The sequence below is a fragment of the Galleria mellonella genome, unplaced genomic scaffold (assembly GCF_026898425.1).
Source record: "Galleria mellonella isolate WM207_F2 unplaced genomic scaffold, CSIRO_AGI_GalMel_v1 utg113, whole genome shotgun sequence".
In the NCBI taxonomy this organism is placed as follows: Eukaryota; Metazoa; Arthropoda; class Insecta; order Lepidoptera; family Pyralidae; genus Galleria; species Galleria mellonella.
This window is the reverse complement of record NW_026441975.1, coordinates 837,327-865,008: the sequence shown is the minus strand read 5'-3', so window position 1 is coordinate 865,008 and position 27,682 is coordinate 837,327. Positions and strand designations below refer to the sequence as shown.

Sequence of the window (27,682 nt, the reverse complement as noted above, 5' to 3'; positions counted from 1 at the left end):
ACGAGCTCTCATTTCACTGTCATCTAGTAATTGATGTACTAATTTCATCTGTGCATTTAAACCAGAAACTGTCTTCCACATCAGTGATTTAAAATTTCTGAACTCACATGCAATAGACGCTGTGTCCTTAGATTGACTCGTACTGCCAAGGGACTCCTCAAAAGCTGACATCTTCTCTGTGAACATGGCTGTCAATTCATCCATGCCTTTTTTCAGTTGTGAAAGGTAATCCATTATATATAATTAAACTTTTTGATCTTGAATAAACTAGATGTGTTTTAATAATGTTGAAATCTATTAGCTGGCGACTGACTAAAGATATACTTTATATCATTTATAAAAAATAAACGTAAAAAATTTAATATAAATAATTTTAAACTCAAAAACTTTGCAGAGCGTTTTTAAAACCTGTTAGTCGGTTAGTCCTACCCACAAAACAATGAATTACAATGAATTAGGGATTAAATTGAGGTTTATAGAAATAAATAAGAAATTTAACCTATAAAAACCATACATTTATTTTAATTATTTTAGTATACTTTTTTACATATTTTTAAAACCATGCATAATTAAAATTTTCTTTAATTTATTTATTCATTTATTTTTATCCGACTTCGCAAATAAATCGAATTGATATGTAGCGGTTATCCCGTAGTTGTTATAGATAGATAAATTAGAAGAAATATCATGTTATACAATCCCAAATTATAATCCTTTCGATACGATTCTCAGTTTGTCAAAAGAAATTTCTAAAGATAAGTCCACCTTTGTACATTGCTCAGTATTCTTATTGTACTATCCATTATTTTTCTAATAATAATAATGCTTTATTGTGTAGAAATATTGGAATTTTCCACAAAACTATTGTACTTTACTTTACCTTTATAAGTAGTCTTATTCTGTGCTTATAATGACATAGGTATTCACTAAGGGATTTTGAAAATTCAATCAGTTCAATTCATATCCATTTATTCATACTCGTATAAAAAAATTATGTTATATGTTGCAAATTATTTATTTATTTAATAATCAAAACACAGTTTTATGTTTATAAATATCACCATACTTAACAGTTTGTTGGTGAATACATTTACTTTTAATATAAAAATTTACATATTCTTTCAACATGTATAATCTCCACATCTTCCTTCATAGGCAAAATTGAATAAAAGACGCAGAAAACATCCTAATACTGAAGTTTTTTAATATTATTTTTTATCACATATTTATAAAATTAGTCAAACACAATATTCGCGTTCCGAGCTGTTCGTGTGCTCTAAAGTTGAATAAAATAAACTTATAATGACTTTCTTCTTTTTTTTTAAAAAAAAAAAACAGTTTTTATATATTTAAAGTATGATACATTTGTTTATTGAATTATATGTAAACATGTTTTAAATAATAATCCCTTATACACATTCGTTTTATTGTTAATTCGAAAACATAATGCTACTAAAAACAAAAAATTTGGCAGGTCTTTAAAAATGTTCGTTTAAATCTAACATTAAAAATATAAATATATTAATTATCTATTCATTCGAAAGGTTCTTTGTCGCTAATTTTAATGACATTCAATAGCATATATTACATAAAAAAACCTTATTTTCTACTTAATATATATTTCCCTTCATTACTCATAAACGTTTTTATAAAGCTTTTGCTACTTTTTTATGTCATTACATTAGAAATTCATCTCATTACGTACAGTTCATTACGTTCAAATTCATGCTTACTCTGCAGCGTTTATGTCGCGAAATATCAGTCTGTACTTACGTATTGCATCCGTGTTTGGGAATCCGTTGCTAGGGCCATATTAATAGAATTAATGATATCAGCTTTTTATACTAAAAGTCATATTCAAAAAGCTTTTATATATTTAACTATTTCTTTATATAATGGTGCTAGTAGATGATAGTCTTAAACATTCGGAAATTATACATTCTCAAAATTATAATTACCGGTCACAACATAATCCAAAACTTATATCTGTATTATTAGAAAACCTATGTTAATTTCTGCAAACATGTATGTAGTAATACGAACCCTGTTTCCTAAAAGACAGGCTCAGCCTAGTACAGGGATCAATGTTAAACTTTGTACTTATACAAACATACTTTGATAATAAATAAATTTTTTTAGAAGTTATAATTTATATATAATATATCTATTGGTTAATTGGTTGAAAATGTCATACGGCATTAAGCACGCCATTTGAATAGAATAAAGAATAAAAAAATAAAAAAATGCTTAGCTAGCATAAAAACAATATTTCACGAACCCGTAAAAACATCCGAACATTTCAGCTCCACAAATGTTGCACTTGCCAATAACTTTTTACACTTAAATCCACATAATTTTGTTACACATATAATAAATAATACAAGTACCTTTACTCAATAGGTACCTACTTATTTCAGGCCGCACATAATTAAATGTGTTGACTGTTTGTGTAATGGCCGTGACTCGATAAACGTGGTCATTAATTACCAAATACGTAAGTAATTGAACGTTTCTTTTCCCGAATAAAGAAGTTATTTATAGTTATAATAGATATGTTCTAATCCTAGGATAGTTAGTAGATACTCTGTAGTTTCAATAAAGAAAAAATCATAGATAAGCATAGTGCCTACGGAAAAAAACACTAATATACGTAAAGTGTTGTTTTTATTAACTATACTGAGATATAGAGGTACTTTTATTACAAAGTATACGTATACTACTATATTTTGAATTAATTAGAAATTTTTAACGGTTAGTGAGAACGTTGGTTTTTATAAGAAATGTGAATATTTATAATTATATGATGAATATATTAATGTAGGAAGTAAAATAGACATAAGATAATTATGCAGTGTATTTCTTCTTTGTTTACAAGTATATTATTATTAATTATTGGGAAAATAAAATGAATTGAAAATGAGTGACGAAACAAAGAGCAATGTTAAAGAAATAAGGCAGTTATATTCGAAAAGAAAATCGAATGCTACAAACTGAAAACTTAGGTGTTTATATTATACCATCATACGGAAACACAATTTTATGTTTTTTATATCAATAAGCTTAAAATTAGACCAGTCGTTTGGATATAATTTTCATCTCATTACGAACTTTTTCTACATGACGCTGACAGAAATGGTTGTAAAAATAACAACCAATTGCCTTTGAACAATAAAAGTCTATTACTATATTTTAATTAGTTAAATATAAACGTAGAGGAGATCCTTAAATATTTTAAACAACTTATAAATTACCAAACATTTTGTAAAGAAAGTTTGTTTCAAACTTATTTCCTAACAACAGTTAAACATTTGATTAAAGTTTAAAAAAAAAAGTTTCTGAAATATATTTCATTATAATGAAACAAATGCTTATGACGTAGAGGTAATGAAATTGTTATAATCTTTCTTCTTGCTTCTGATCTTCGAAACCTTTTATCTTGCATTAAGGAAAGCATTTTCTTTAACGGTAGCCGTTAATTAATATAACATTAATGATTCTATTTATAACAATTTACGTAATTCTGTACGTTATAAATAAACATATATAAACATATGTTTTAATATTTTATCCTTAATATTAAGTAAGGACCTTGTAAAGACGTACCTATAGGCAGTTGAGGAAGTTAATTGTATGTTTGAAGCAAATGAATTTGTCAAATATAATAAATGAGCATAAAACAAGAACAAAGAAAATAAAATAAATTAAGGAAATTTTATAATAACAATTAAAAAAAAAGAAAATTAAATCGTTCATATAATCGACCATAAGAACTGATACAATAAATATAAGTAGGGTTTATTTTTCATGTTTTATTAATTTTCATTTTAAGTCATGGTTTCTTTTAAATTTTTTCCACCTTATGTAATAAAGTTACCTACAAAACTAAATACATTAGGTTGGTTGTCGTCTCTGTTCCGAAACATAACTAAAATCTTTTCACTGAATTATTTTCTATATTTATCATTAAACGTAGGAATGGTGTCTATGGTTTCGACAGATCATAAAAAATTGATTTTTTTCCTAGACAACAATAATAGTAGGCGAATCCTTTACGATGACAAGGGTTGTATTTATCAATTGCGATCCGAGAAATGTGGCGAAATTTGAATATGGAAGGTCAAAGATATGAAGAATGAAATATCACTACATGACATTTACCTATACACGAGTACATATAATTCTGGCTAGATATTCGTGCACAGAATATATTTTATAGGAGATTTGACAGTCTTAATTACCATTAGAAACTAAAGCAATACTTTTTAAAACCTTTGTCTATCTGTACTTTCGTTCAGCGTCATACAAAAACTACTCTGCCGAATTGAATGTGGTGTGTTTTTGAAGGTTGAACTTTTTTTTTTTTTTTATGCAACTTAGAATGACAAACAAGCTGACGGCCCACCTGATGGAAAGTGGTAACCGTCGCCTATAGACATGAGCAGTACCATGGACATAGCAGACTATACTGTTTCACCCATGATACCCCCCATGCGTTGCCATTCCTTAGGACTCAGGTGTTATTCCTCTATATATATATATATATATATATATATATATATATATATATATATATATATATATATATATATATATATATATATATATATATAATATTAATAATCTTATGAATTATAAATATAAACGTGAGAGAGAGTTTGTTTGTTACTTTATAGAGCTTTAATGAATCAAACAATCGTCATGAAATTTGGTACCTACTATTTGGGTTGAAAAAGGACATACTACTCGTATTTATCCCGGTTGACCAACAAATCCTGATAATATGAACAACTTTGTGTCTAAAAACAATTAAATAATAATAGAATGCTAGCGACTTACTTGTCTGAAAGAGATTGTTTAGTAATAAGACCACCTTTTGTTCTATACTATACTTATTGGAAATTGTTCAACAAATCCTATAATGTTGTTGCAATAAAGTGTTAAATAAATAAATATTAAAATGATAATACCTAAGTATCTATATATTACGAGCCATCATAGTATTACATTTTTAATGTCTAGTAACCAATAATTTATATACCTCTATCTAGTAGTAGTATATATCTTTTCAACTGAGGGTCAAAAATGAACTCGAGGGCTAGAACTAGAAGCATATGAGTTACAACCATTTCTCCTAAGTAGAGATCAAACGTAGGCATAAAACAAGCATTATAACAAGATATTTAATATATTCTATAACAATTTATGTAAATCTAAGAGAATGGACCTTTCACAACATATGAAAAAATTGTCAATCTTTAAAAAAAATTGTCGGCACATGTTGAAGAATCCAATATTATAGTGCAAAAGTAACACATAATAAAATGTTATATTCCTGGATCTGTCAAATGTTTCAAATGACTGATGGGTTAAAAAAACTATATTGGTCTACTGGTACACACAAATGCAGTGTAGAACAATATTTAACTAGCTGGTAGTGATGACGTCAAATTGTAGAGTGAATGGATAGTTTCTAGGGGGAACCATGAGAAGATCGACCTGGCAGGTTGTATTGTCAGCGAATATTACTAACAATCCCTTTTCTTCCCCAACTCTCCTTACTATAATTAGAATTCCGCACTTGAATGGTGCAAAGGAACCCTTATGATATGACTTATCGTCCGATTCGTGTACGAAACCCTCGGAGTGCAAATTCAACTTACACTTGACCAGTTGTTCTTTATTTGAAAGTTATTATATAAAATTTGTACTGCCGATGATATGTTACAGTTACCTTTTACATTTGTTCTGGGGAACTGCCGTATTGTCTACACAATGGGGAATTCAGATAACCTAATGGTTTTTTAAATGGAGGTGGATACTCTTTATTTGAGGTCAACACGGTTTGCCACTTTATAATTATACAATTTATACAAAGTTACAATTTCCCCTTATTCAAATGTGACAGAACAATTTTTGTTTCCTTAGTTTATTTCAATTTAAAGAAATTGTACTTTTTAATGTAACATGTATGTGGTGGTGCGTATACAATTTTTTTATTATTTTATTGTATAGATAAATAAGTTTGGTAGAGTTTACTAGGGAATGGGTAGCAGTATACCTGTCAAGTTGACTTCCATACGGCCTCCTTGGATATTATCATGATGAATACAAAGTAATTTATTATCGGCTTGCTGTATCCTGCGGCTTCGTCCATAGTTGTATTAGTAAGGTATTACCTTATTATTGTATTACCTTCTTATAATTAAAGATTGTGTCCAAAAAAAATTATGTAAAACTAAACTACTGAACCGATTTTGATAAAATTTCTATGAGGCTAATCTGTAAATATATCCTTTCAAATATAAAAAAATTTCAAATCGGTTTAGTATTAAGGAAGTTATGAGATAACAAATATAAATATATAAAAAATAAAACCAATTAAGATCCTCCTTTTTTGAAATCGGGTGAAAAAATGAGGTATCAAATTCAAAAATAATAATTCAAATCCTACTGATTATTTCATAGATTAAGAAAAAAAGAAAAAACTAAAGTAAAAAATAATTAAAGAAAGAAAGAAATATCTATTTATTAACACGTTAAAACAAACAAATGAACATATTATAGAGATAGACTGACTGACCTATCTTCATCCTAATCTATCATTCCTCATTGGAATTATAAAATTTTACCTTTAACTGTACCATTTTGACCCTTGAACATTCTAAAGTTTTCTTTCAGCTTCTCAAATGTTGAGCGTAAGAGATCTCTCTATGGCAGGGTTTCTCAAAGTAGGGCACGCATATACCTTGTGGTAGGTATATCAGTTAATCGTATAAGATACCCGACAAAATTTATGTAATGGCTGCAGCTTAGCTGATTTACATATATAACAAGCATGACGTACGCAAGCAAGCTCAAACCAAGTTTAATGGTTTGGGTATTAAGCATCATGACTCATTGCTGGAATTGTCTGAACATCTCTTCAAGCTGACTTTTAAAATATATTTTTGGTAGCGAGACAAAAAGAATATCCGGAACTTTCATCAAAAAAGCGGTGAATTTTTTTTTGTCTTCCGTAATAATTTAGTTATATAAGAGTAAGTTTTCATACCTGGTCATGTCAAGATTGCAGGAATCGACTGAACTCTGAACCTGGATTTAGATTGAAATTGTCCAAAATTTCTTCGATATTCGAAACCATTTGCATTAAAATATATGCACACCCATCACATTCAATTAACTAAATAATAGAAATAACATTTATCTATTACTCTGTACTTCATTCATTAATGAAATATCTTATTTGTTCTATCGACAATCAGTTTGTAAGAAGTTCGCAGTAAAGTAGAAATCCTTATAGGGGTACGTGGAGCCATAAGTTTGAAAAACCCTGATCTATGAGATAAGTCTGTCATTGTATGTTAAATCTTCTTAATGTGTCTAGTGTAAAATATGTACAATAAAGATTTTACAATAAAATACTATACCCCGCTAAAATATACCAATAGCGCAGGTGTAGTTCCATTTCATTTTCATCCACTGAAAAAAGAGAGGTATCTAACTGGAAAGTTCCATAGAGTGAATTTTATATTAATTATTAAACACATATATGTTTATTCAAGGTGCTACATCCATTGTGGCCCAACGAGATTACCGAACTCAAAGCCTAGACATTCTTCGGCTCTTGACTGACAAGCCATGGATCGGATTGGGCCACAATCGTTTGGACCGTCCCCCGCGTATCGAACTTGACGTTGGTTCAGCCAACCTGGATCCACTTACCGCCCACATGACCCTTGAAAACAAAGACTACATGAAAAATTATGTCGACGACGATGTAAGGTTAGTATAAATAGATGCATTTATTTTATGAAAGTAATTGGTTTTTATCCACTTTATACACCCTTGTTGAAGTTTTATAACCATTCCGCTGTAATATCGTCTTACAAGTGCAATAAACCATATACAATTAATAGTTAGCATCCTTTGAAGAGAAAAGAAAAACATGGGTTGAAAAAAAAAAACAAAAAACTAAGCCTTTCGTACTAACATGGAGAGTTTAGCTGTTGTGATTAAGTGAATTTTAGATTCATAAGCCATGTACATTGTTACTTTTAAATACAGCTAACGATTTCAATTTCATTTACTGTATATAATGTCGGAAAATTGTCCTCAGGCGAATTGAAAGTGAAAAAAGATCAGCGGTGGCGACTGCACTGAACTCGGGCCGCCGGAGACGTCAGCCGACGCCGGCGCTCGGTAAGGCAGTCACGCCGTATGTCGGCGTCGGTAAGCAACGCCGAGACAACACTTTCACTGTTCACCATAACACTTGACAGTTGCGTCAAAAATCAAGACCTTATAACTAAGTATTATTACGAGTATATATTACACTAGCACTTTTATAACACAATATATTTAATGTCAAGGTAATTTAAACAAATATATCAGTCTATTACAGGTATGACAGGTATTTAGAGGATTACGGAGCTGCACGTACCATAAAATAATTAATATAGCAGATTATCATGTTCCTTTGGGAGCAGTTGATGCTTTCTCTAGTAAAATACACCTGATAATATCGATTTCACCTAATTTATCAACGTCCAACAGAAATAGCCTTTTAATGCCTACTCTACCTGCACCACTGATACACAAGACAGATTTGAATCATATCTTTAAGTATATTTTTCTTAGCTATGCTATGCTTGCTTTACTTTGTAAAATTATATATTTAATTGTATACTGTAATAAACTAATTTAAAAAAATACCACCATGAGTTATAACGTCGAGTAATTTCAGTGCAATTCAGTCCTTAAAACTAGGACGCAATAAGTATGCAAACAAGCTTCTTGGAAACAGGATTAATAGGTAAAACAAATTCCAAGGCTACCTACTTTGTCTTCAAACTCCCTTTAACCCTACTAATATTCAAAATTAGACAGATTGTATTTATGTTTAACATACATACAATATGTATGGTTTTCAATCACGCTTAAACAACTCAACTAAAATTTATTAAGTAGAAAGTTAAACCATATCTTAGATTAATATTTATAAATACTTTTTACATTAATTGCCTCGGATTAAACCGACAGATAAAGCTCATATTTGATCATTGAGTACTTTGTTCAATAATAATATATGTGTAAATATATACTATCCTATTTAATGTAATAAATGAAAAAGTTTGTAAAAATATTTGAATGTGTTTGTTAATCAAGCACTCTTAAAACGCTGAAAGGATTTGATTGAATTTTAGTCGACCATATCCTAAAATACCCGAGGGAGACTTTGTACATAAATCGTTTCCTTGGGCACCGCTGTTTCATTTATATTTCTACCATGAAGCAGTTGTGTTTGCATGACGGTTTGAAGAGTGGGATACGGTAGTGAATTTACAGGGTACAGAGAAATAACACCTGAGTCCTCAAGAATGGCAACGCATGAGAGGTATCATGGGCGTAACAGCATACTCTATTGTGTCCATGATGCTGTTTATGTCTATAGGCGACAGTTACCACTTTCTATCAGGTAGGCCGTCAGCTTGTTTGCCATTCTAAATAGTATAAAAAAAATAACATTATTATCCTAATTTAAGTAGACAAAGCCGCTGTTTCGAGTAGTATATCTAAATAAGTGGAGCTCTCACTGTTTACTGCTTGTATATTATCCATTAGTCTATGCCGCTTAGCCTACTTCCTCATTTTATTACCGAGTATGAGATACGTGGCTGCCCGCGACGCACATACTTGTGTGTACTATCCTTCTGAGATGTCATAATCTATTTACGTCACTGTCGCTATGCCACTTACTGTTTATTAAACTGTAACTGACTTCAAAAACAAGAGGAGCTACTCAATTCGGTTGTACTTTTTTTATTTGTTATTGACAGAACTCGCGTCATTTATAAACCAATTTGGGATTTTTTTTTTATCTTAAGATATACTTTCAGATTAGACTTATAAAAATTCTATCAAAATTATTTTTTAATAAATACATAGAAGTAATTTTTTTTAACATAATTTTAAATATCTAGTAAATCATGTAAGTTTACCTATTTATATTCTCAATTTAATTTTAACAAAATTACGATGGAATCAACACGGAAACAAACACTATCTAATCTATTTCAAAAATAATTATCAAAATCGGTTCAGAATAGGCGATGTAATCGCGTAAGATTGACTCTTAAACTATCCTTTATCGATATTCAAGGGGTTTAGAATAGAATAGAATAAAATAAAAAAAATAATTATTAGACATTCCACAGTTCCCACGTAAATTAAAAATTTTTCTCAATAATTAGTTAGTGATTACATAGAACAGACCACTGTTTGCAAATCAAGGTCATCCATAAATATGTATCAATATAACAAAATATTCATGTTAATGCTCGAACAAGTAGTTCTATATAATATTTTGTTATATACTAACCATATGTATACTTACATAGGGTTATCAATTGGGCAAGTGATTCGGGTTCTCATATACACAAATTTTAGTACTCTGTAAATGTTCTAGATGAATCCAATCGAGCTGTATTTACTGCGTTGTTTACCACCATCTAGGTTCTAGCTTACTGTTTGTTTTTACAGAAATAACTACCTATTTACTGGTGTAAACAGCTTCGTTTAAATATTTCTCTTACTCATAAATAATGTATTTTCACACTAAGTCCCTTGTGGGGTAGGCAGAGAGAATCAAGTGTCAAATGTCTCTATACCTCTTACATGCATCACTTGCTTCATCTGTTTCCAATCAATTTACTGATATCTAAAACTCATACCTAAATTTCGAAAAGCGACTGATTCAAATTCCGTTGCTTATTTGTAATCCGCTGAGGTAATATTCGCTGATTTTAAACGTATTTAATTAATTTTTTTTCTGGGAAAAAATAATCAATATACTTATCCACTCACATTATGATTCTATCACAGTAGATACAGACGGTACAGAGAATATAAAAACATTATGATAAACATTTTAATCTAAAATAATGTTGTTCTTGATAATATGCAACGTTTCTGTAACAAAATGTAATAAAAATATTTTTTTTTGTTTCCACTGGAAAAGGTGTATTTTTAAATGTAAAATACAGTCGATGAAATGTATGTACAAAGATATCGTTTCATGGTATTTACACAGGGATGCGAGATTAGACAACCGCACGCTCATTGCTGTCCCCACTTAACAACATTAAAACAACATTTTATTCACATTGTAATGTTGTTTTAATGTTCAATACATTTTTGATAATTTCAAGACAAAAAAAAAGTATTAAAGAGACTGAAGGGAGGAGGATCAATAAAAACTGCACGTAATATTTTATTCTTCACTTAAAAACAACAAATTAATAAATAAGCAAATGGCGAAAATTCATAAACTTTCCATCAACTACTAATATTATAAAAATGAAAATGAGTTTGTTTACGGCCTTTTTGATATACACGTAGAATTTGAGATAGAAGCTTCCCTTATTCTATACAGTTTACTTTTTATTCTAATGAAGTCACGTGACTTCATTATATATATAGGAACTGTTATTAAATAAAATTAATTATTTAAAATCTCACAAGTACATCCTATTGTAAGCGACTCGTCATATCTCTTTAAACATTATCTGGATCCTATGTATAGACTTGGTATTCGCCGTGTACTCCCGGCATAGAATGGACCCCTCAAGCAGCCTTCAGCAGCGTCCCTCTTAAAACGTCACTAAAATCCTAACTACAGTTGCTAACCCGCCTGCCAAGCGTAGTAACTGCTGGCAAAATTCCCCTTCTGGGAAAGGCTTATGTTTAGCAGTGGACAGTTAACGGCTGATATGATGATGACTTGTGATACCTACTTACACTAGTTTTTATCCGCTTGTTTGTCCGTTGGGATATGTTCATTACCGAAACAAAAAGAAGTAACGACTTAAGAGGTTAAAAGTTCCCAAACAAACAAACTTACTTTCACATTTATAATATTAGTAATTATTTTAAAACTATACCTACAAAAAATGTATATTAAATTATTGTTTCCTACAGGTGTCCTTAACGACGTGGGCTCTTTCTTTGATTCTCTTCGCGATAATTTGGAGACGCTCGCCGCACTATCGCCGCAGCAACGGTCCACGCTGTTCCAAGACCCTCCAACTGTAGTTCACGCACCGTCTGCTGGTAATGTACCCACTTTATTAGTAATAACTTTCCCACACATAAAAAATAATTTGCTGTTATGGGGATTGAGAAAATTCTAAAATCGTGAATAAACTGTGTATTAATCCTATGAAAAGAAAAGAGTCTTTAAAGACTTAAGTTAACTTAAGTTAAAAACTTATTTCCAGAATTTATTTGCATTAATAGTTAACTTCCCGTCGGACTGGCTTAACTCGAAGAAAATAAAACATCCAATTGGCTACGCCCCGCAGTTTTACTTGCTTAAAAAATAGGAAATGTGCAATAATCTGAAAATGAGGAATTTTTTAAATCAATTTTGTAGTTCTAGATAAACAGTTGAACAAATTGTATAGCCTAAATAACTATGATGGCTAATTAATAACGTCAGTTATAATTTGTACAAATTTATATACATTATGAAGATAGACGCTGTATGTATCTCAATTTATATAAAAACTAATTACGTCAACTTATTTATGTAAGTAAATTCTTTCATACACTGCTAAAATTCTTCCTATAATTCTGTTATTGCTGACAATATAATGACGACATACGTGTAGAGGACTGATCCTCTACACGTATTTCGACTTAAATTTTATAAGTATGAATCGAAAGTGGGAGGGGGGAAGCGATTGATAGTTATGAGAGATGTTTATCGCCATTACTAAGAGTTGACCTACAAGCGGTTCCCCCTGGAAACCATCGTATCATCATATAGTTATTTCTCAGTGACTCGTTTTGAAGGGAAACTAGAGTATTCTCAGTGAATCGCCACGATTAGCTAACTTGCCTGACTTCATCCTCCATTCACTGGTACCCTGCCATTGTATACCATTAGCATAGGCGGGTGCGGGTTACAAAAAAAGAAATTAGCCGGAGTAAATCAAGCTCTATTAAGACTAAATGAAAACTTATTAAGTTTAAGATAAGAGATTAAGACTTAATTTTATTAATACGCAAAATATATGTGTGTATATAATAGTAGAGGATTCAGTTACAGTATCGTATGTAGTTTATATACAATGTTTCTACAATTAAATTTTAAATATAACTCACTAGTCTCAGATAAAACGCGACATTTTCTATTTAAAAACTTTTCTATTCACTCGCTGCGGAACGCTGTCCATTTTACACTTTGTGTTTTTGCATGTTTCATTACTGCATCTATCGTGTTTGTAACATAAATTACGATTTCATATTTAAAGTTATAAAAGAAATAAACTCATAATAAGAAAACTAGTAATAGGAAAATAAATCTGAGATAATACTTACTATAGAAGATATCTAGTACTTGGCGTAATATATAACTAAAGGTTGTGTCCTACAAAAAATTGACTTCAGTTGTGACGAAAGCAGTTATTTTGATAAAAAAAAAAACTAAATTATTGAACCGATGTTGATAAAATTTCTATGAGACCAAATTGTAACTAGGTATATCCTTTCAGATGTTTTTTTTTTAATCTATTTAGAACTGACATAGTTGTGAGGTAACAAACATAAAAACAGAAAAATATAATCGAAATGAGAACCTTCTTTTTGAAATTGGTTTAAGAAGGCGTTCATTGAAAAACGCACCAATAAATTTAGTACTTATATCCTGGTAATATTTTGAATTTTATTTAAAAACTATAATACTACTGTATTTTCTCCTTTCAACTCTACTTATTGGAAATACAATTTGTTAACCTTCTGACATAACGGTTAAATGTTTACTTACTCATAATTTATTTATTTATTAATAAATTCATATTAAATAATTAAAATTAAAGATTTATTTATAAGTTCATAATCAATCATGAAATCCGATATCAAATACATGAGCATTTTTCATTTCACACTGGATTTTAGATCATGAGATGTTAGAAAAAGACTTGTAGAAATTATATAAAACTGAAAATCGGCTAAAGTTTGTACTTAAATTAACAGTTAACACTGTTTGTTTGTCAATAACATTGTTGATATGAACTGTACCTACTCATATTATAATTAAATGAAGTGTTTTTTTTTAAACCAAAAGTTTTTTTTCTGAGATTCCGTGCATGATGCATTGTTGGTTCACTAAAGCCATAGAAGTAAATGTTACTAAAACGTACCTAACTTCTGTACATTTAATAAATTAAATAAAATATTTTTATTTTTAAAAATAATTTACAAAAAGAAAGAGACTTCGATTTTAAAAAGCAGAATTTTTTTTATTAAATGGCATTGTTTTACAGTAAAAAATGTCAACATGTCAACTATCGTCACATACACTATGCTACAGTCTTAAATCATAGCTATAGAATAATCATACATGATGCCACGCAAATCATTCAATACAAATGGAACTAGTGAACTCAATCTGCCCATCACATTCCCATGAGATGTTTCGCTCCTAACTTAGTACTCATTATAAACTTTTCTAGTGCCTTAAGTTATAACAACTTGTGTAGTCGAGTAATTAAATCCCTGTAATGAACAAACTTACTTACTTTTTAATGCATTGTAATATACCAGTATCCACAACTCCCGTCCCTTGCGATTAAGGTAGGACAGACAAACGGACAAATAACTAATTAAACTTTGTTATTGAACGTGGGACGAACGAATAGATTATGCATCAGAATAAATAAAGTATCTAAGACTCAAGTTGAAATGGATTGTTATAAATACATTGACACAATGACGTGCAATCGCAAGTATCTATACTTTCTTATATCTAAATAATAACTAATATTCATAGTTTATATAGATAGAACATATAATATTAAAACGGGTTAAAATTTACTCACCTAATAGATAGATAGATACTCTTTATTGTTTCCTCCAAAAGATTACAATAGTAAACTTATTATAAATATAAATAATTACAAGAAATAATCACAATGAAAAAACAATGGGCGACCTTATCGCTAAGAGCGATCTCTTCCAGGCAACCTTTGGATGGAGAGGGATTAATTATAAACAATTTGGTGGGAGGCACGATGAAAAATTTTGTTAGTTCTAAATATGGGATAAATAAAAATCTAATAGCTAACTTATATTTTTTTAATCAAAAGAAAATATGCATTTTGTTTAGTGTTGCAAGTAATTAGATAAAAATTTTCCTAGATCGAGTAATTTTTTTAAATTTGAATTGAATACTAATAATAATTTTTTTTTTCAATAATAATTATTATTAATATGCATATGTACATTTTTCTTACAAATTAATATACATGTAATAATTAAAATGGTAAACACTTTTAAAGATTTAAAAACGGAAAGAACGGTAAAAATGTTCAAATGTCATCACAATACCAGCCGTCTACTGTCTACTGCTGAATATAGACCTCTTCCTAAAGGTAAAATATTATACTTATTTTAAAAATTCTTTCACCTTTATAAAGATACATTGCCAGTGAGCGACGTGCGTTGTATTTTATTTTGAAAAGCCATTCAAAGCACGAGCGCATCGTTAGTAAATAATAAAGTATTAAGAAATAGGAAAATTTCGGACAGGCTGTATTTTGAACTACAATTGTTAGGGGATGGTCATAAACTTCTATCGTTGAATGGAAGCGTTGTGTATTAAATAAATTTTATTCCCATATACTGCATTATAGTCTATGCAGTTCACTCGAGAATGATATTAGGTTTTGCTTTACTGGCTCATTTCTCTTTGTTACGTCGAATCTTCTACCAAAGTGGCATCTAAACCAAGATTAAAGATATTTGTATGCCTTTGAATAACGCGAAAACGTAAATACATACAACAACCACTCCATGTATTAGGTCGGTTTCTGAGAAATTCCACAAAGGTTTTTTTGTATGTTATTAACTGATTTCTTAATATTTTGATAAATAAATACTGTTATGTCAATTCTATACATATACTATTAATTAATCAATTATTTTCTAGTTATCAGTATTATAGGAAAATACCTACCAAAAGTAAAAGATACAAATGTCAGTGTGTTTGCGTAGTCAGAATAAGTTGAAACCTATAGAGTTGTGATTTGCTAGGTATACTTCAACTATGTCACTTACTAATTAATTATTATTAAAGGAAATTAATCATAATAATTGTGTTTCATGACAAAAGTCGGCAAAATCAGAAGATTATTCTAAATATTCTACTCTAATTTGAGCAATTTCTAACGTGTTCTTAAACGTAGTCTAGATTTGTAATTACCAAACCAATTTTATAGCACATGATTCGTAATAATTATAGATTTTCAATGTTCCAGCAGCAATGATTATAAACCAATTTTTAAAGGTCCATGCTTCATCACAATGATTTTTTTACATTTATTACCAAATATTTACACTTCATAATAAACGCCACGTAATCATACCAATAATCTGACCTTTGAGCCACATAAAAAACTAAATAACGAATATTTAAAGATTCAACACAAGGAAGCATGCTGGGCCCATAACCTAATATAGATATAACAAAGTATCTAATTAAATTGAACAACGAGTAGTGGAATGGAAGAAGTTAAAGTATTACACACTAGAATATATTGGGTGAATTTTAAAGAATATTTTACAAGGATCAGACAATTTTACAACAAAACTTCATATTGACGCGTTGATTTAGTTGTTTCACAAGTGGCATGAAGAATTATGGACATTATATATAATAAAATATTATATATAATGCTTTTTATTTATAATATTTTATAGCTTTTACTTGTAACTTCATCCGCGTGACCAGGATATTTTTACTAACCGAGATAAAAAGTAGGCTACATACGTCTCCATTCTATGTGTATACCAAATTTCATAATGATTGGTTAAGCTGTTAAAGTAACCAATTACTAATAAAGAACCCCAAGTGAATCGGACATTCAATGAAATGCCAAATGCGCATAAAATGTTGATAGCACTTGACACTTCTGACAAAGGTTTGCCAGTTCATCCAACAGCAATATTGTGATGTAAGTGACCTTTATTGCTACCATTGAAGTGTACAGTGCGTGCGTACAAATTAGGTCCATTTAAGACCTTCCTACACGTTTAGACGGAAGCGGGAAAATTAAATTTTAAAAGACTGTTCCGTTTTAATTTAAATTTTATCATCGTAAGTTGTCTGACTGCATTCCATGTAGGTACTTTTGCCTCCTTTATATACTTTTGCAAAAATGATTATGTGGTTAACTGGTTTCACACGTTAAATTCATTTTTTTTTATTCTATTTAGAATGGAAAGATACGGACGGCCCACCTGATAGAAAATGGTAACCATCACCTATAGGGGGGAAGGGATTGTTAGAAATGGGGACGTTAGTCCCCATTGTTATCAATATTTTATTAGGTCGACTTCCGCGCGTTTCCCCCTGGAAACCATCGTGACTAATTTATCGTTAACTTCGTTACGATGGGCTAACTGACCTGTCTTTTCATCCTCACCAATTATCCCTTACTGGTGCCCCACCAGTGTATACCGATAGCGCAGGTGGGATTACCACTCCATTATCATGTATAAAAAAGCCGTCACCTATAGACATGGACAGTAAAATGAAGACAATGGAGAATACTGTAAAATGTGATTAAAATTCAAGATTCTAGAACTATTTATAATGACTGAGATAGATACTTGAATAATGAAACATTTCTGGCATATGATTTAGAATATAGAATAACAGAAATAGGTAACGAATTACAATTACCATCGTCATCATCATTATATCAACCGTCCACTGCTGAGCATTGGCCTCTCCCAAGCGGGGAGCCACGCTTGACAGACGGGTTTTCAGCCGCAATTAGGCTTTGGTGATGTTTTAAGAGAGACTCTGCTGCCCATCCCTCGACCATTATGTTCTCTTAGTCACCTCTTACGACACTCACTCCAAAGGAAACGATGGTAGTGGTAAATAAAAATAAATACACACAAGAGAAATTTAATTTGTAACGATAGAATTAAAAGTTTCTACATTATTGTACCACGTCTCTAAATCACTTATTTTCCTTTATTAACTATTGTCTAAATTATTATTATATTCACTTTTATTATGTTATGTAATTTTACAAATATACGCGGGTGTGTTGCACGTGTCCGCGTACAATGTCCTTAAGAATATTAGTGGTTTGCTCCTTGAACAAACATATCTATTATATTGAATTATCTATATATGAGTCAGACACATATATATACTGAGTTATTGCCTTTTGTAGAGCAATGATGTTAATAATTATATATGTAACCTGCATATTATTAACTGCGACTTCTGTTTGAATGCATTTTATATATACTTTATACTTGTTAATATTTTAATGTATCTTGATTTATGTATGTCCATTAATGCAAACAAAATTGATACCTATCTATGAAAATTATTCTTCGTTTTTAAGCGACTTAAAAAAAGGAGTTTCTCCATTCGGCCTTTTTTTATGTTCGTTACCTCATAACTCCACCAGTTATAAACCAATTTAAAAAAATCCTTTTTTTTTTATCTGAAAGAATATACTTACAGATTGGAAATCGGTTCAGTAGTATTTCAAATAACTAGTTTTGCCATAATTGACAGCAGTTTTTTGTGGAACACAGTAACTTACAGTTACAGTCTTATATTACAGTCTTATATTTATTTTATTAAGCATATTGATCGTAAAGAAATTCAAAACTTTTTTCGCAAATATGTAAACGGCTCATTTCTAAACGTTTATATATGCTACTATATTTTGTCCAAAATAACTTTATAATTGCTAATTTATATTTAACAAGCGTTGCATCTGTGAGTCATAACAATCGATGTCATTAACTTTAGGGATTTTTTTTTTCAGAAATTTCATGTATTTACACAACACATGATATTATTGCATTATAGTATTAATATAATAAATATGAGCGCCAGTAGCAGAATGCAAAGGTATACACTTGCACGCTACTATCGGAAAAGAAAATATATAAAAAAATTGTATTAAGTTACTGTTTTAATAAAACCATAAGGCTTTACTCATAAATTGTCTCAATTTATTAAAAAAACCTAAACATACAATTATCTGTAATTTATATTTTATCATAAATAGAAGAGGCAAAATGCAATGTGGTTCACCACCTTATACATGACGATTTTTAAAGAGCATACTAGAAGGAAAAAAGAGGGCAAAAGAGGAAAGGGAAAACCGAGAAATAACTGCATGGAACAGATAAAGGAAACAATAGGTGACATATGTATAAGGAGGTCAAAGATATGGCCTAAAATAGAGCTGGCTGGAAGAGAATGCATGAATTAGTTGCTACAACAAGAGGAAACTCTCAAATGAAAAGAAATAAAATATAGTAGTATATAAATGCCGTGCATCACCATTAAAATTAATAAATGCTGTATTTATCTTAAATGTATGTGAACACACGATAGACTACATGATGAAAGCATAAAATAAAGATCATCATGAATTGTCAAAACATGTATTTAACATTCGAATTTAGTGTGTCTTTATCACATACTTGTCACTTATAAAATCTCGCTTCACGTTCTAAGGTGGCGGTGGCGGCGGCACGGGAATGAGGAGACTACATGCACTGCGTCCACTGCGTCCCACTGGAAATATCAGGTGAGCATGCACTGACGTGACATCATCACTCTTCATCATCAGATTCCGAACTACTTTTGGATATAAGTCTTCCTCAACTTTTTCTAACTAATGCGGTCCTCTGCTAGATGCAACAGCATCTATTTTTTTCTACTTTTTTGCGGTGATTGTCGGTCGAATTGAAGAGAGGTCGCCCTACGGAACGTTTTCCCGTATGCGAACTGCCATTGCTTGTAATCACTCTAACATCTCTTCTAATATTATCCAGACCTACTACCATATAGCGTATAGTCTAATCGCTAGACTATTTCAATGGAACTTAATAAAACATAAACAAATAAAAATCGATTAATTGTAGAATGTTTCGATTTGTTACTAATTTCTTTTAGAGTGTGTTTCTGTAGTAATTTCTACGGTAGTTGGTTGCATTTTTGTTGAATTCTACTGAAGTGTATGTCTAGCGTGAGAGATCGAGAAAAATACAATATTATAAATAATATTGTAATCAGTATCATAATCTGTTAGCATATTCGGAAAGGTAACATTGAAAATAATACAGATATAATATACTTTTTTGACCCCGACCACCATGGTAATACCACATTCCAAACTACACGTAATGTCACCCTTATACCCAATTCTTCAATGTAAATCGATAGTTTTATTTTCAAGTTGACACATCAAATAGATTACCGATAAGTTCACATTCTTCATCTACTATCATTAATTAGAAAGTGGCATGTTGTCACAATCACGTCTTTTTTATGAATTCCATTTTATAAATATTCTGTTGTTCATTTAGCAACATGACTTTGCACATTCAACCAGCCTTATGTTATTTAAGATTATCTAAGTTAAGTAATAAAAGTAATATATTTATGTATTATTTTAAAGATTTATGAACTCTAATAATAAAACTTATCAAATTTTAATATATTATATTTTTTTATAAAACTCGGGCCATTTCTGAAAAATAATTAAATTCTAAATCTATGTATGTACTACGTACATTAATTTCAGGAATCATCATCAGCCAATGACATTAATGCTGTTTCATGTCATGCAATAAAATTATTTAGAAAATTATGTAATTTTTAGAAATAGACATGTTTATCGGAGGGGAATTTTGTATAGCAATCACATGGCTGACTGTTTTGCACGTATTTCTGCCGCTTAACACAAGCTCATTCATCAACTTATTTCCTATGACTTTAATTATTTATATAAAACAGTATCATTTGATAGTATATCAAACCAAATATATTCACTTCATGAGCAACAAGATGTTTTACATTATACCATAACTTCACATAAATATTGTCTAAAATATTGTTGTACGTAGATCTTACAACCGCAGATCGTTCGTGGAGGCGGACGGCGGGTACCCGGGCGCCAACCACCATGACCCTGGCTTGCTGTGGACCGGTCTCGGACGGTAGACTGCCCAACCCTCCCTTCTCACAGCACAGAGCCAATTTGCCAAATTTAGAGTCCACATACATTAAAACAACGCCCAAATTACCTGCAGACTTAAAACAATTAGCCTTTATATATAGCCCTACCGGAATCAATTTCAATAAAGGGATTAGTTCGTCAAGTGACAAGAAACACTCGGTCAGACCGCCCCAAGTGAAGATTCGTAGTGAGCAGCCGAATTATAATTTGATATACGACGGTATAACATTGTCAGATATTGTACTAGCTTTACATGAATATTGTTATTTGTGAATTTTTGAAATTAAAAGATATTTAATAGATCATTGGATATGGAAATCATATTGATCCCTTCTCAAAGATAGAAAGCAGCATATATATGTACAATCGTGTTCTAACAGTCGTCAATGCTTAAATACATACTAAATATAAGTCTTATTATAGATTATTGGCGTCAAATTTTAACTTATTTTGATCTCCGTTTCTAGTCAATTTATCATAGTAAAAAATTGTACCTATTTGTAATTTGACGTCTAAAACTTGGCTAAGATATACACTCGACTTGAAACTGAACCTCCTTTAATGTCTTTTGAAGTATTGTTAAATTGTAATGTTAGATTAAGCTAAGTATACTAAACAAAAATCAGTATTTTCCTGTAATTAATTTCGTATTTGTTTCAATATTAATAAATAAAAAAATTACCATCTCCCTATAAAGTTGCATTTCGTAGTAGTTATCAAAAATTATAAATAAAAGTTACTTTAACTTATTTGAACCCTTGTCCGTAATTAGAAGTGTTTTTCTCATTTTAATAGAAATATCACGTAAGATTATTTTAATAGTTATGTATATAACTAATTAGGAATCTAAATATACTTACTTACTCTTATATTATTGTCTTTAATGAAAGAATTGTTAAATTATCATTAAAATTATCTACTGTTAAGTATATATCTGCATGTAACGGTTAAGCGTGGCAAATAATTGTGAAACCAATAATATTATATTGCTGATTTGTTTTATTTTACTAATTAGAAAACCAATACTTTCATTAAATCTATACAACAATAAAACAATATTTTTATCTATTGATCTACTCTGTACACATTACGCAGAAACTACTATGTTAGGTTTCTTGTTTCACAACAATTTAAATTATTTAACGACACCTGTATTTCATTTTCTTTCTTTATGACAAACAAGCTGACGGACCACCTAAAGGAAAGGAAACCGTCGTCAGTAAACATAAGTAGTACAATGAACTTCACAGAATAAATATATAGTATATTGTACCCTTAAAAAATTAATACAGAGCAATATGAAAGTATACTTTGTCAATTGCAAACAAAATTCTAAAAATTGTTTTAAAATTAGCTCTTCTTTGCATTTTTTTTTTTGATGAAATAAATCAAGGTGATATAATTCATGTTTAAAATTAAAGAAAAAATTGTTAAAAAAATAAATTTGACAGCTACGGTTTTTTCTTCTACAATGGACATTATAAAGGTATCCAGACACGATCAACTTAAAGTGAAATTGTTCTTTTATATAATTTTTGAACATTCAATGTTATGATGGAAATTTCCACCAGTTATGCAAAGAAGGGTTAGTGAAAATTTCGCATAACATTAACACACGAAAAATAAAAACTAATTAAGGAACTCCTCCTTTTTGAAGTCGCATAAAAATAATAACTAAAAGAATAATAAACCTGGTAATTAATATATATAATAAATACAAAAAGGTATTTCTTATATTTGGGTATTATCTATTTATTTATTTGAGTAGACAGTTACATTGTATAAAAAAGAAATAAACAATTGGTATCGTGTCCTATCAAGAGGTAAAGAGACTCGCGGAAAATCCTAGTGAATAGCAAGAGCTCCTAAGAATTAAATTATCAAGGAAATTAATAATATAATCTACATAATTAACCACAAGTTATTAAACAAAAGATTTAATACTGAAATTTACTATTGAGAGCACCACGCTACTACATGAAGAAAATAAAAATAAAATATTTAATCTTTAAAACACAGTAAAACTCTATGTACATTTGGCGGATTTAACACCAGACAGTGTTCACTACCAGTCAACCATTGGGCAAACCGAGAAATACGTACGTATTGTAGTAATAAATTTTCCTATAGACATATTGGAAGCAGCTTGTAAGTAGTTTTTAGAGATGAAATTGGAATGATAACCCCGCCTGTACTATTAACGGTACTAGTATACTTTGGCGAGGTACCAGTAAACGATTATAGGTAAGGACAAAATTAGATCAGTTGGCCCATCGTGACGAATTCATCAGGAATTAACTACAATGTCCGGTGTTTTAGACTCCACATACTTTGCTACATATAGTATATTGCCAGCAATAAGGCGACTAGTCGCATAGTTACGAACGAGATTTTTCTTCAAAAAGTATGTATTAAGGTTTCTTCAGGATCGGTATCGCAAACATGACACTCCTGATATTGTAGCTGTCTGTAGGTTACAGTTACCGTTTACCATTAGGCGAACAGTTTACTTATTTGTTATTTTCATTATATAAAAAAATTGCGATTTGGAGGTAATAATAAGCGTAATTTTTCTGCTTAGATACTACTAAACTACAGTCGTTTTCAATGTGATTATAAAAGGTAATAGTGCATGGAAATCCTAAACTATGAACCAAAATTGCCGATTATAAGTATATTATAATGATTATGCAAATTTATAATGACTTTTGATGACAAAATAAAAGCCTGCCAAATACTAATTAAACTCGTGTCACATATGTAATAATCAATATAAATAATACTATTCTACAGAGTAAAATCAAGATCATTAATTAGAATCATTTAAGAGAATAATTATTTTAAAGAAACATAGGTTAATAAACGACAAAAAGTTTGGATTCATCTCCTACCATATTAACATTTATGCCTGTCGCTATTTATATGGGAGTTTTATCGTTTATTAATTTAAAAAATTAAATTCAGTTTTGGTATCGTGTATCTAGTGTGTATCTTAGATTATATAGATAGAGTATCTCCATACAAATGCATCAAGAAAAACAGGTCAACTTTTTCATACAATTTTGCGCGATAAATACATAGTTATGAGTGTCTCCTTTATAACTTCTATATTTATTTTGTTTTATAATTTTTGTATCTTTTTAATGAGTTAAAACTCTTTTTATTTATTAAATAATTAAATCTAAATACGTCAAAATACATTATGTGCGTAAGTATATAGAACACTGATAAAAAAAACGAGTCAGCTAAAAGTTGTCTCGTTTTTGAGACTTGATGCTCTATCTATATAATCTAAGTTGTCTATATATTGTGGCAAGCGAAAAAATTCTTGTCATTTTTCGACACATGTTTTTGTGGAAAAATCTTTAATTTCCCTGGTAACACACACTTCTGGTAACACATTCTCTTAAAAGGAATTAATGATTTCAATTTTACACTGTATGCAGGAAATCGTTAACTATGTAGGACCAGCCACAGGTACTTGCCCTCGCAGCAAATAAGGAAAATGAACAATTTGCAATTCTACGCTACATTGACCTGCTACGAATCTTTCTTAACGAAATAAAAAATTTAATATCATATATGAATAAGTTTTCTATTAAGTAAAATATTTTTGATATGCCGTTAAGTAGGTTTTGTGTTAGAACCTAGATATAAAAACAAAAACATACAAAAACAGGACCAAAGCCAGAGACGTTAATTATTTTATATTTCGAATACTCCCCACTACCAGTGACTTTACATCATGAAATTTGGTTGAGCCTTCAAATGCTAAGTGGCCACAAAATAAACTCACTTTATAATATTAGTAAGTATTTTGGCATAGAAATATGTGACAAAGTGAAGATTATTAAAGTTATTACTTGTATGAAATAAAAACACACAATTAAAGATTGTTTCCCACAAAAAAAGAAAGACTTTAATTGTGACAAAACCAATTATTTTGATCTAAAAACTGAACTACAAACGGATTTTGATAAATGTTCTATAGGAGTAATCTGTAAGTATATCCTTTTAGATAAAAAAAGGAATTTTCCAAATTGGTTTAGAACTGACGCAGTTATATGGTAATAAATATAAAAAATACGACCGAATATACTCCTTCTTGTTTTAAAGTTGATAGAAAATTCTCTTCGTCTAGGAGGATTAAATTGTAAATATATTGTAAATTTACCACTTTCCATCGATTTTCTTGGTGGGCCGTCAGTTGTGTTTGCATGGTTGTATTTCAGTTGAAAGGTATAAAAAATTTACTGGATGATAATCTCCTTCTTTTTGGGGAATTGATTGAAAATTCTCTTCGTCTAGGAGAATTAAATTGTAAATATATATTCTTGGAACGAAATTATTGACTAATAAAATTATAATTTGCAACGATATCAAAATCTTTTAAGCGTTTTTTATAATAAAATAAAAACGTATGTTATATCATGTACCGACTTACTGAATCTATCATCTATTGTTCCGTAACTATACCCATTAATACGTACTTAGATTATTTTCCACAGATAGACCTTAACTTCTGGCGCACCTACACCAATTTCGTTCAATTACCTATCAATAGAGCATAGACAGAAACCGAACAACACATCCTTATTGCGTGACAATCATCTCTAATAGTCATTGAATTGGAGAGTAATTTGAACGGTATTTTTGGATATCGCAGGATATCGCCCTATTACGAAATCATATATTGTGACTATAAAATGTGAATATAAAATAGTTGTAAGTATAAAGACACGTGTATACATTATCATCAATCAATACATATATAAAAAACGTAACTGGTCGCTGTCTGTACATGAAAGATATATGAGAAAAACTGGGAGGGCTTTATGAACGCGATAGAAACCAAAACAATGATTTTTAGAATTTTTGTTTATTTGTCTATATGTTTGTACACGCAAATCTCAGAAACGGTTTAACCGATTTGAATGCGGTTTACACTAATGTGTTGTGTTTACTTCAATTAACATTTAGTATTTGTTTTATTTTAATCAGTTCATAAATAAAAAAGTTATATCAATCTAAAGAATCACATATAAAATACTATAAAATAACCGATCAGTTGAATTGGCTGAAACTTTATGAAGATATTAGGTATATAGTTATCATATATATCATATCATATATAAGACCGGACTCATGAAAGGTTCCAACAGGAATGATATACGGGGACTACATACAAGCGGGCAACGCCGCGTGAAATATATATACACACGTGTCTAATATTACTAATATAATAAAATTATAACTATACGATGTCTGTACACAAGAATTGAATATCTTTTATCGAGTCTCAATAAGAGCAATAGAAGCCAAATTAATTATAAAAAATTTCGTCTGTCCGTTTATGTATCTATCTGTATATTTGTAAGCATGACGCAAAAATCACTGCATGAAATTGGGTGTGTTTTTCATAGTTGTATTCCTGAAGCTCTCATTTAAAGACTGGTTATAGGTTTTATCTTGATCTTGAAGTGAAATCTATTTTATTGGTTTTCCTGCTCCTGAAATCGATATCCGTTTTCCACTTGTACAGTGTAATAGGCAAAAAGCTAGTCTAAAATATATTGTTAGCAATGGAGTTTGACAGCCCCATTGTTAGTAATTTGCCCTATTAAGTCGACCTCCGCGTGGTTCCCCCTGGAAACCATCGTGAACAATTCTTGTTGAATTCATCACGATGGGCTAACTGACCTGCTTCATCCTCACCTATCATCCTTCACTGTTGCCACGCCGGTGTATACCGTTAGCGCGGGTGGGGTTACCATTCTATTATCATTCATTAAAAATCAAATACTTGCTATTTGCTATAATTATGTTTTACGAAAAGTGGAAACAGTCTTGTGAAATTTACATGTACCTACTACGTTGAATTCTTCCACACGATTGGGATGAAAATCCTACGCCCTACTTCATAACAAATAACTTACCTACTACGTGTATGCTAGATTTGGTAACAATTAAGTCGTTACAACTCCGAAAAATTACAAATTTATTTTCACATTAATAATATTACAAAAAAATTACCTTTGACTTAGAGAGACTTTGTACAAAAATCGTTTGCTTGGGTACCTCTGTTCCATTCGTGTTTCAACCGTAAAGCAGCTGTGTGGTAAGTAAAGGGTGGGATATGGCATGAATTTACAGAGTACAGAGGAATAACATCTGAGTCCTCAGGAATGGCAACGCATGGGGGGTATCATGGGAGTAACAGTATACTCTGTTATGTCCATGGTACTGCTCATGTCTATAGGCGACGGTTGCCACTTTCCATCAGGTCGTCAGCTTTTTTGCCATTCTAAATTGTATAAAAAAAACACCTTGTGTGTTTAGTACGATGTACCTAAGTTCGTCGCCGTTATATCAGATTATATACAATAGCGCAACTGCTTTAACGTATGACTCCTATCAAAATCTCACGTTCTATTAGACTACAATAACCTATCTATCATTGATATGACATCGCTAGCTTCATAAACCATATATGTGAAAAATTTTCCAATCATTTTTTTAAGATACTTTCACAATGAAATCATTCTTTTATATAGAATTTATTTAAATAAAATTGAAAAAAGAAATGGTAGTTTACCGAAAACTTATAAGTTTTTTTT

General features: G+C 30.3%; 1 protein-coding gene across 3 annotated transcripts in view; it reads left to right on the top strand.

Moving 5' to 3' along the window:
* LOC116413226 (uncharacterized) overlaps nt 1-22,251 on the top strand; it is a 38,905-nt gene extending 16,654 nt beyond the window's left edge. Inside the window, exons 2-6 of one of the 3 annotated variants that reach the window (XM_052893083.1) lie at nt 7,563-7,782; nt 8,117-8,229; nt 11,977-12,108; nt 19,559-19,631; nt 20,953-22,251. In XM_052893083.1, coding sequence (XP_052749043.1) covers nt 7,563-7,782; nt 8,117-8,229; nt 11,977-12,108; nt 19,559-19,631; nt 20,953-21,049 — 635 coding nt within the window. In that variant the 3' untranslated portion in view covers nt 21,050-22,251. The remainder of the gene's footprint in view (nt 1-7,562; nt 7,783-8,116; nt 8,230-11,976; nt 12,109-19,558; nt 19,632-20,952) is intronic. The other 2 variants (XM_052893087.1, XM_052893092.1) reach the window with 2 other exon arrangements.
* Nucleotides 22,252-27,682: the final 5,431 nt, after the last annotated feature.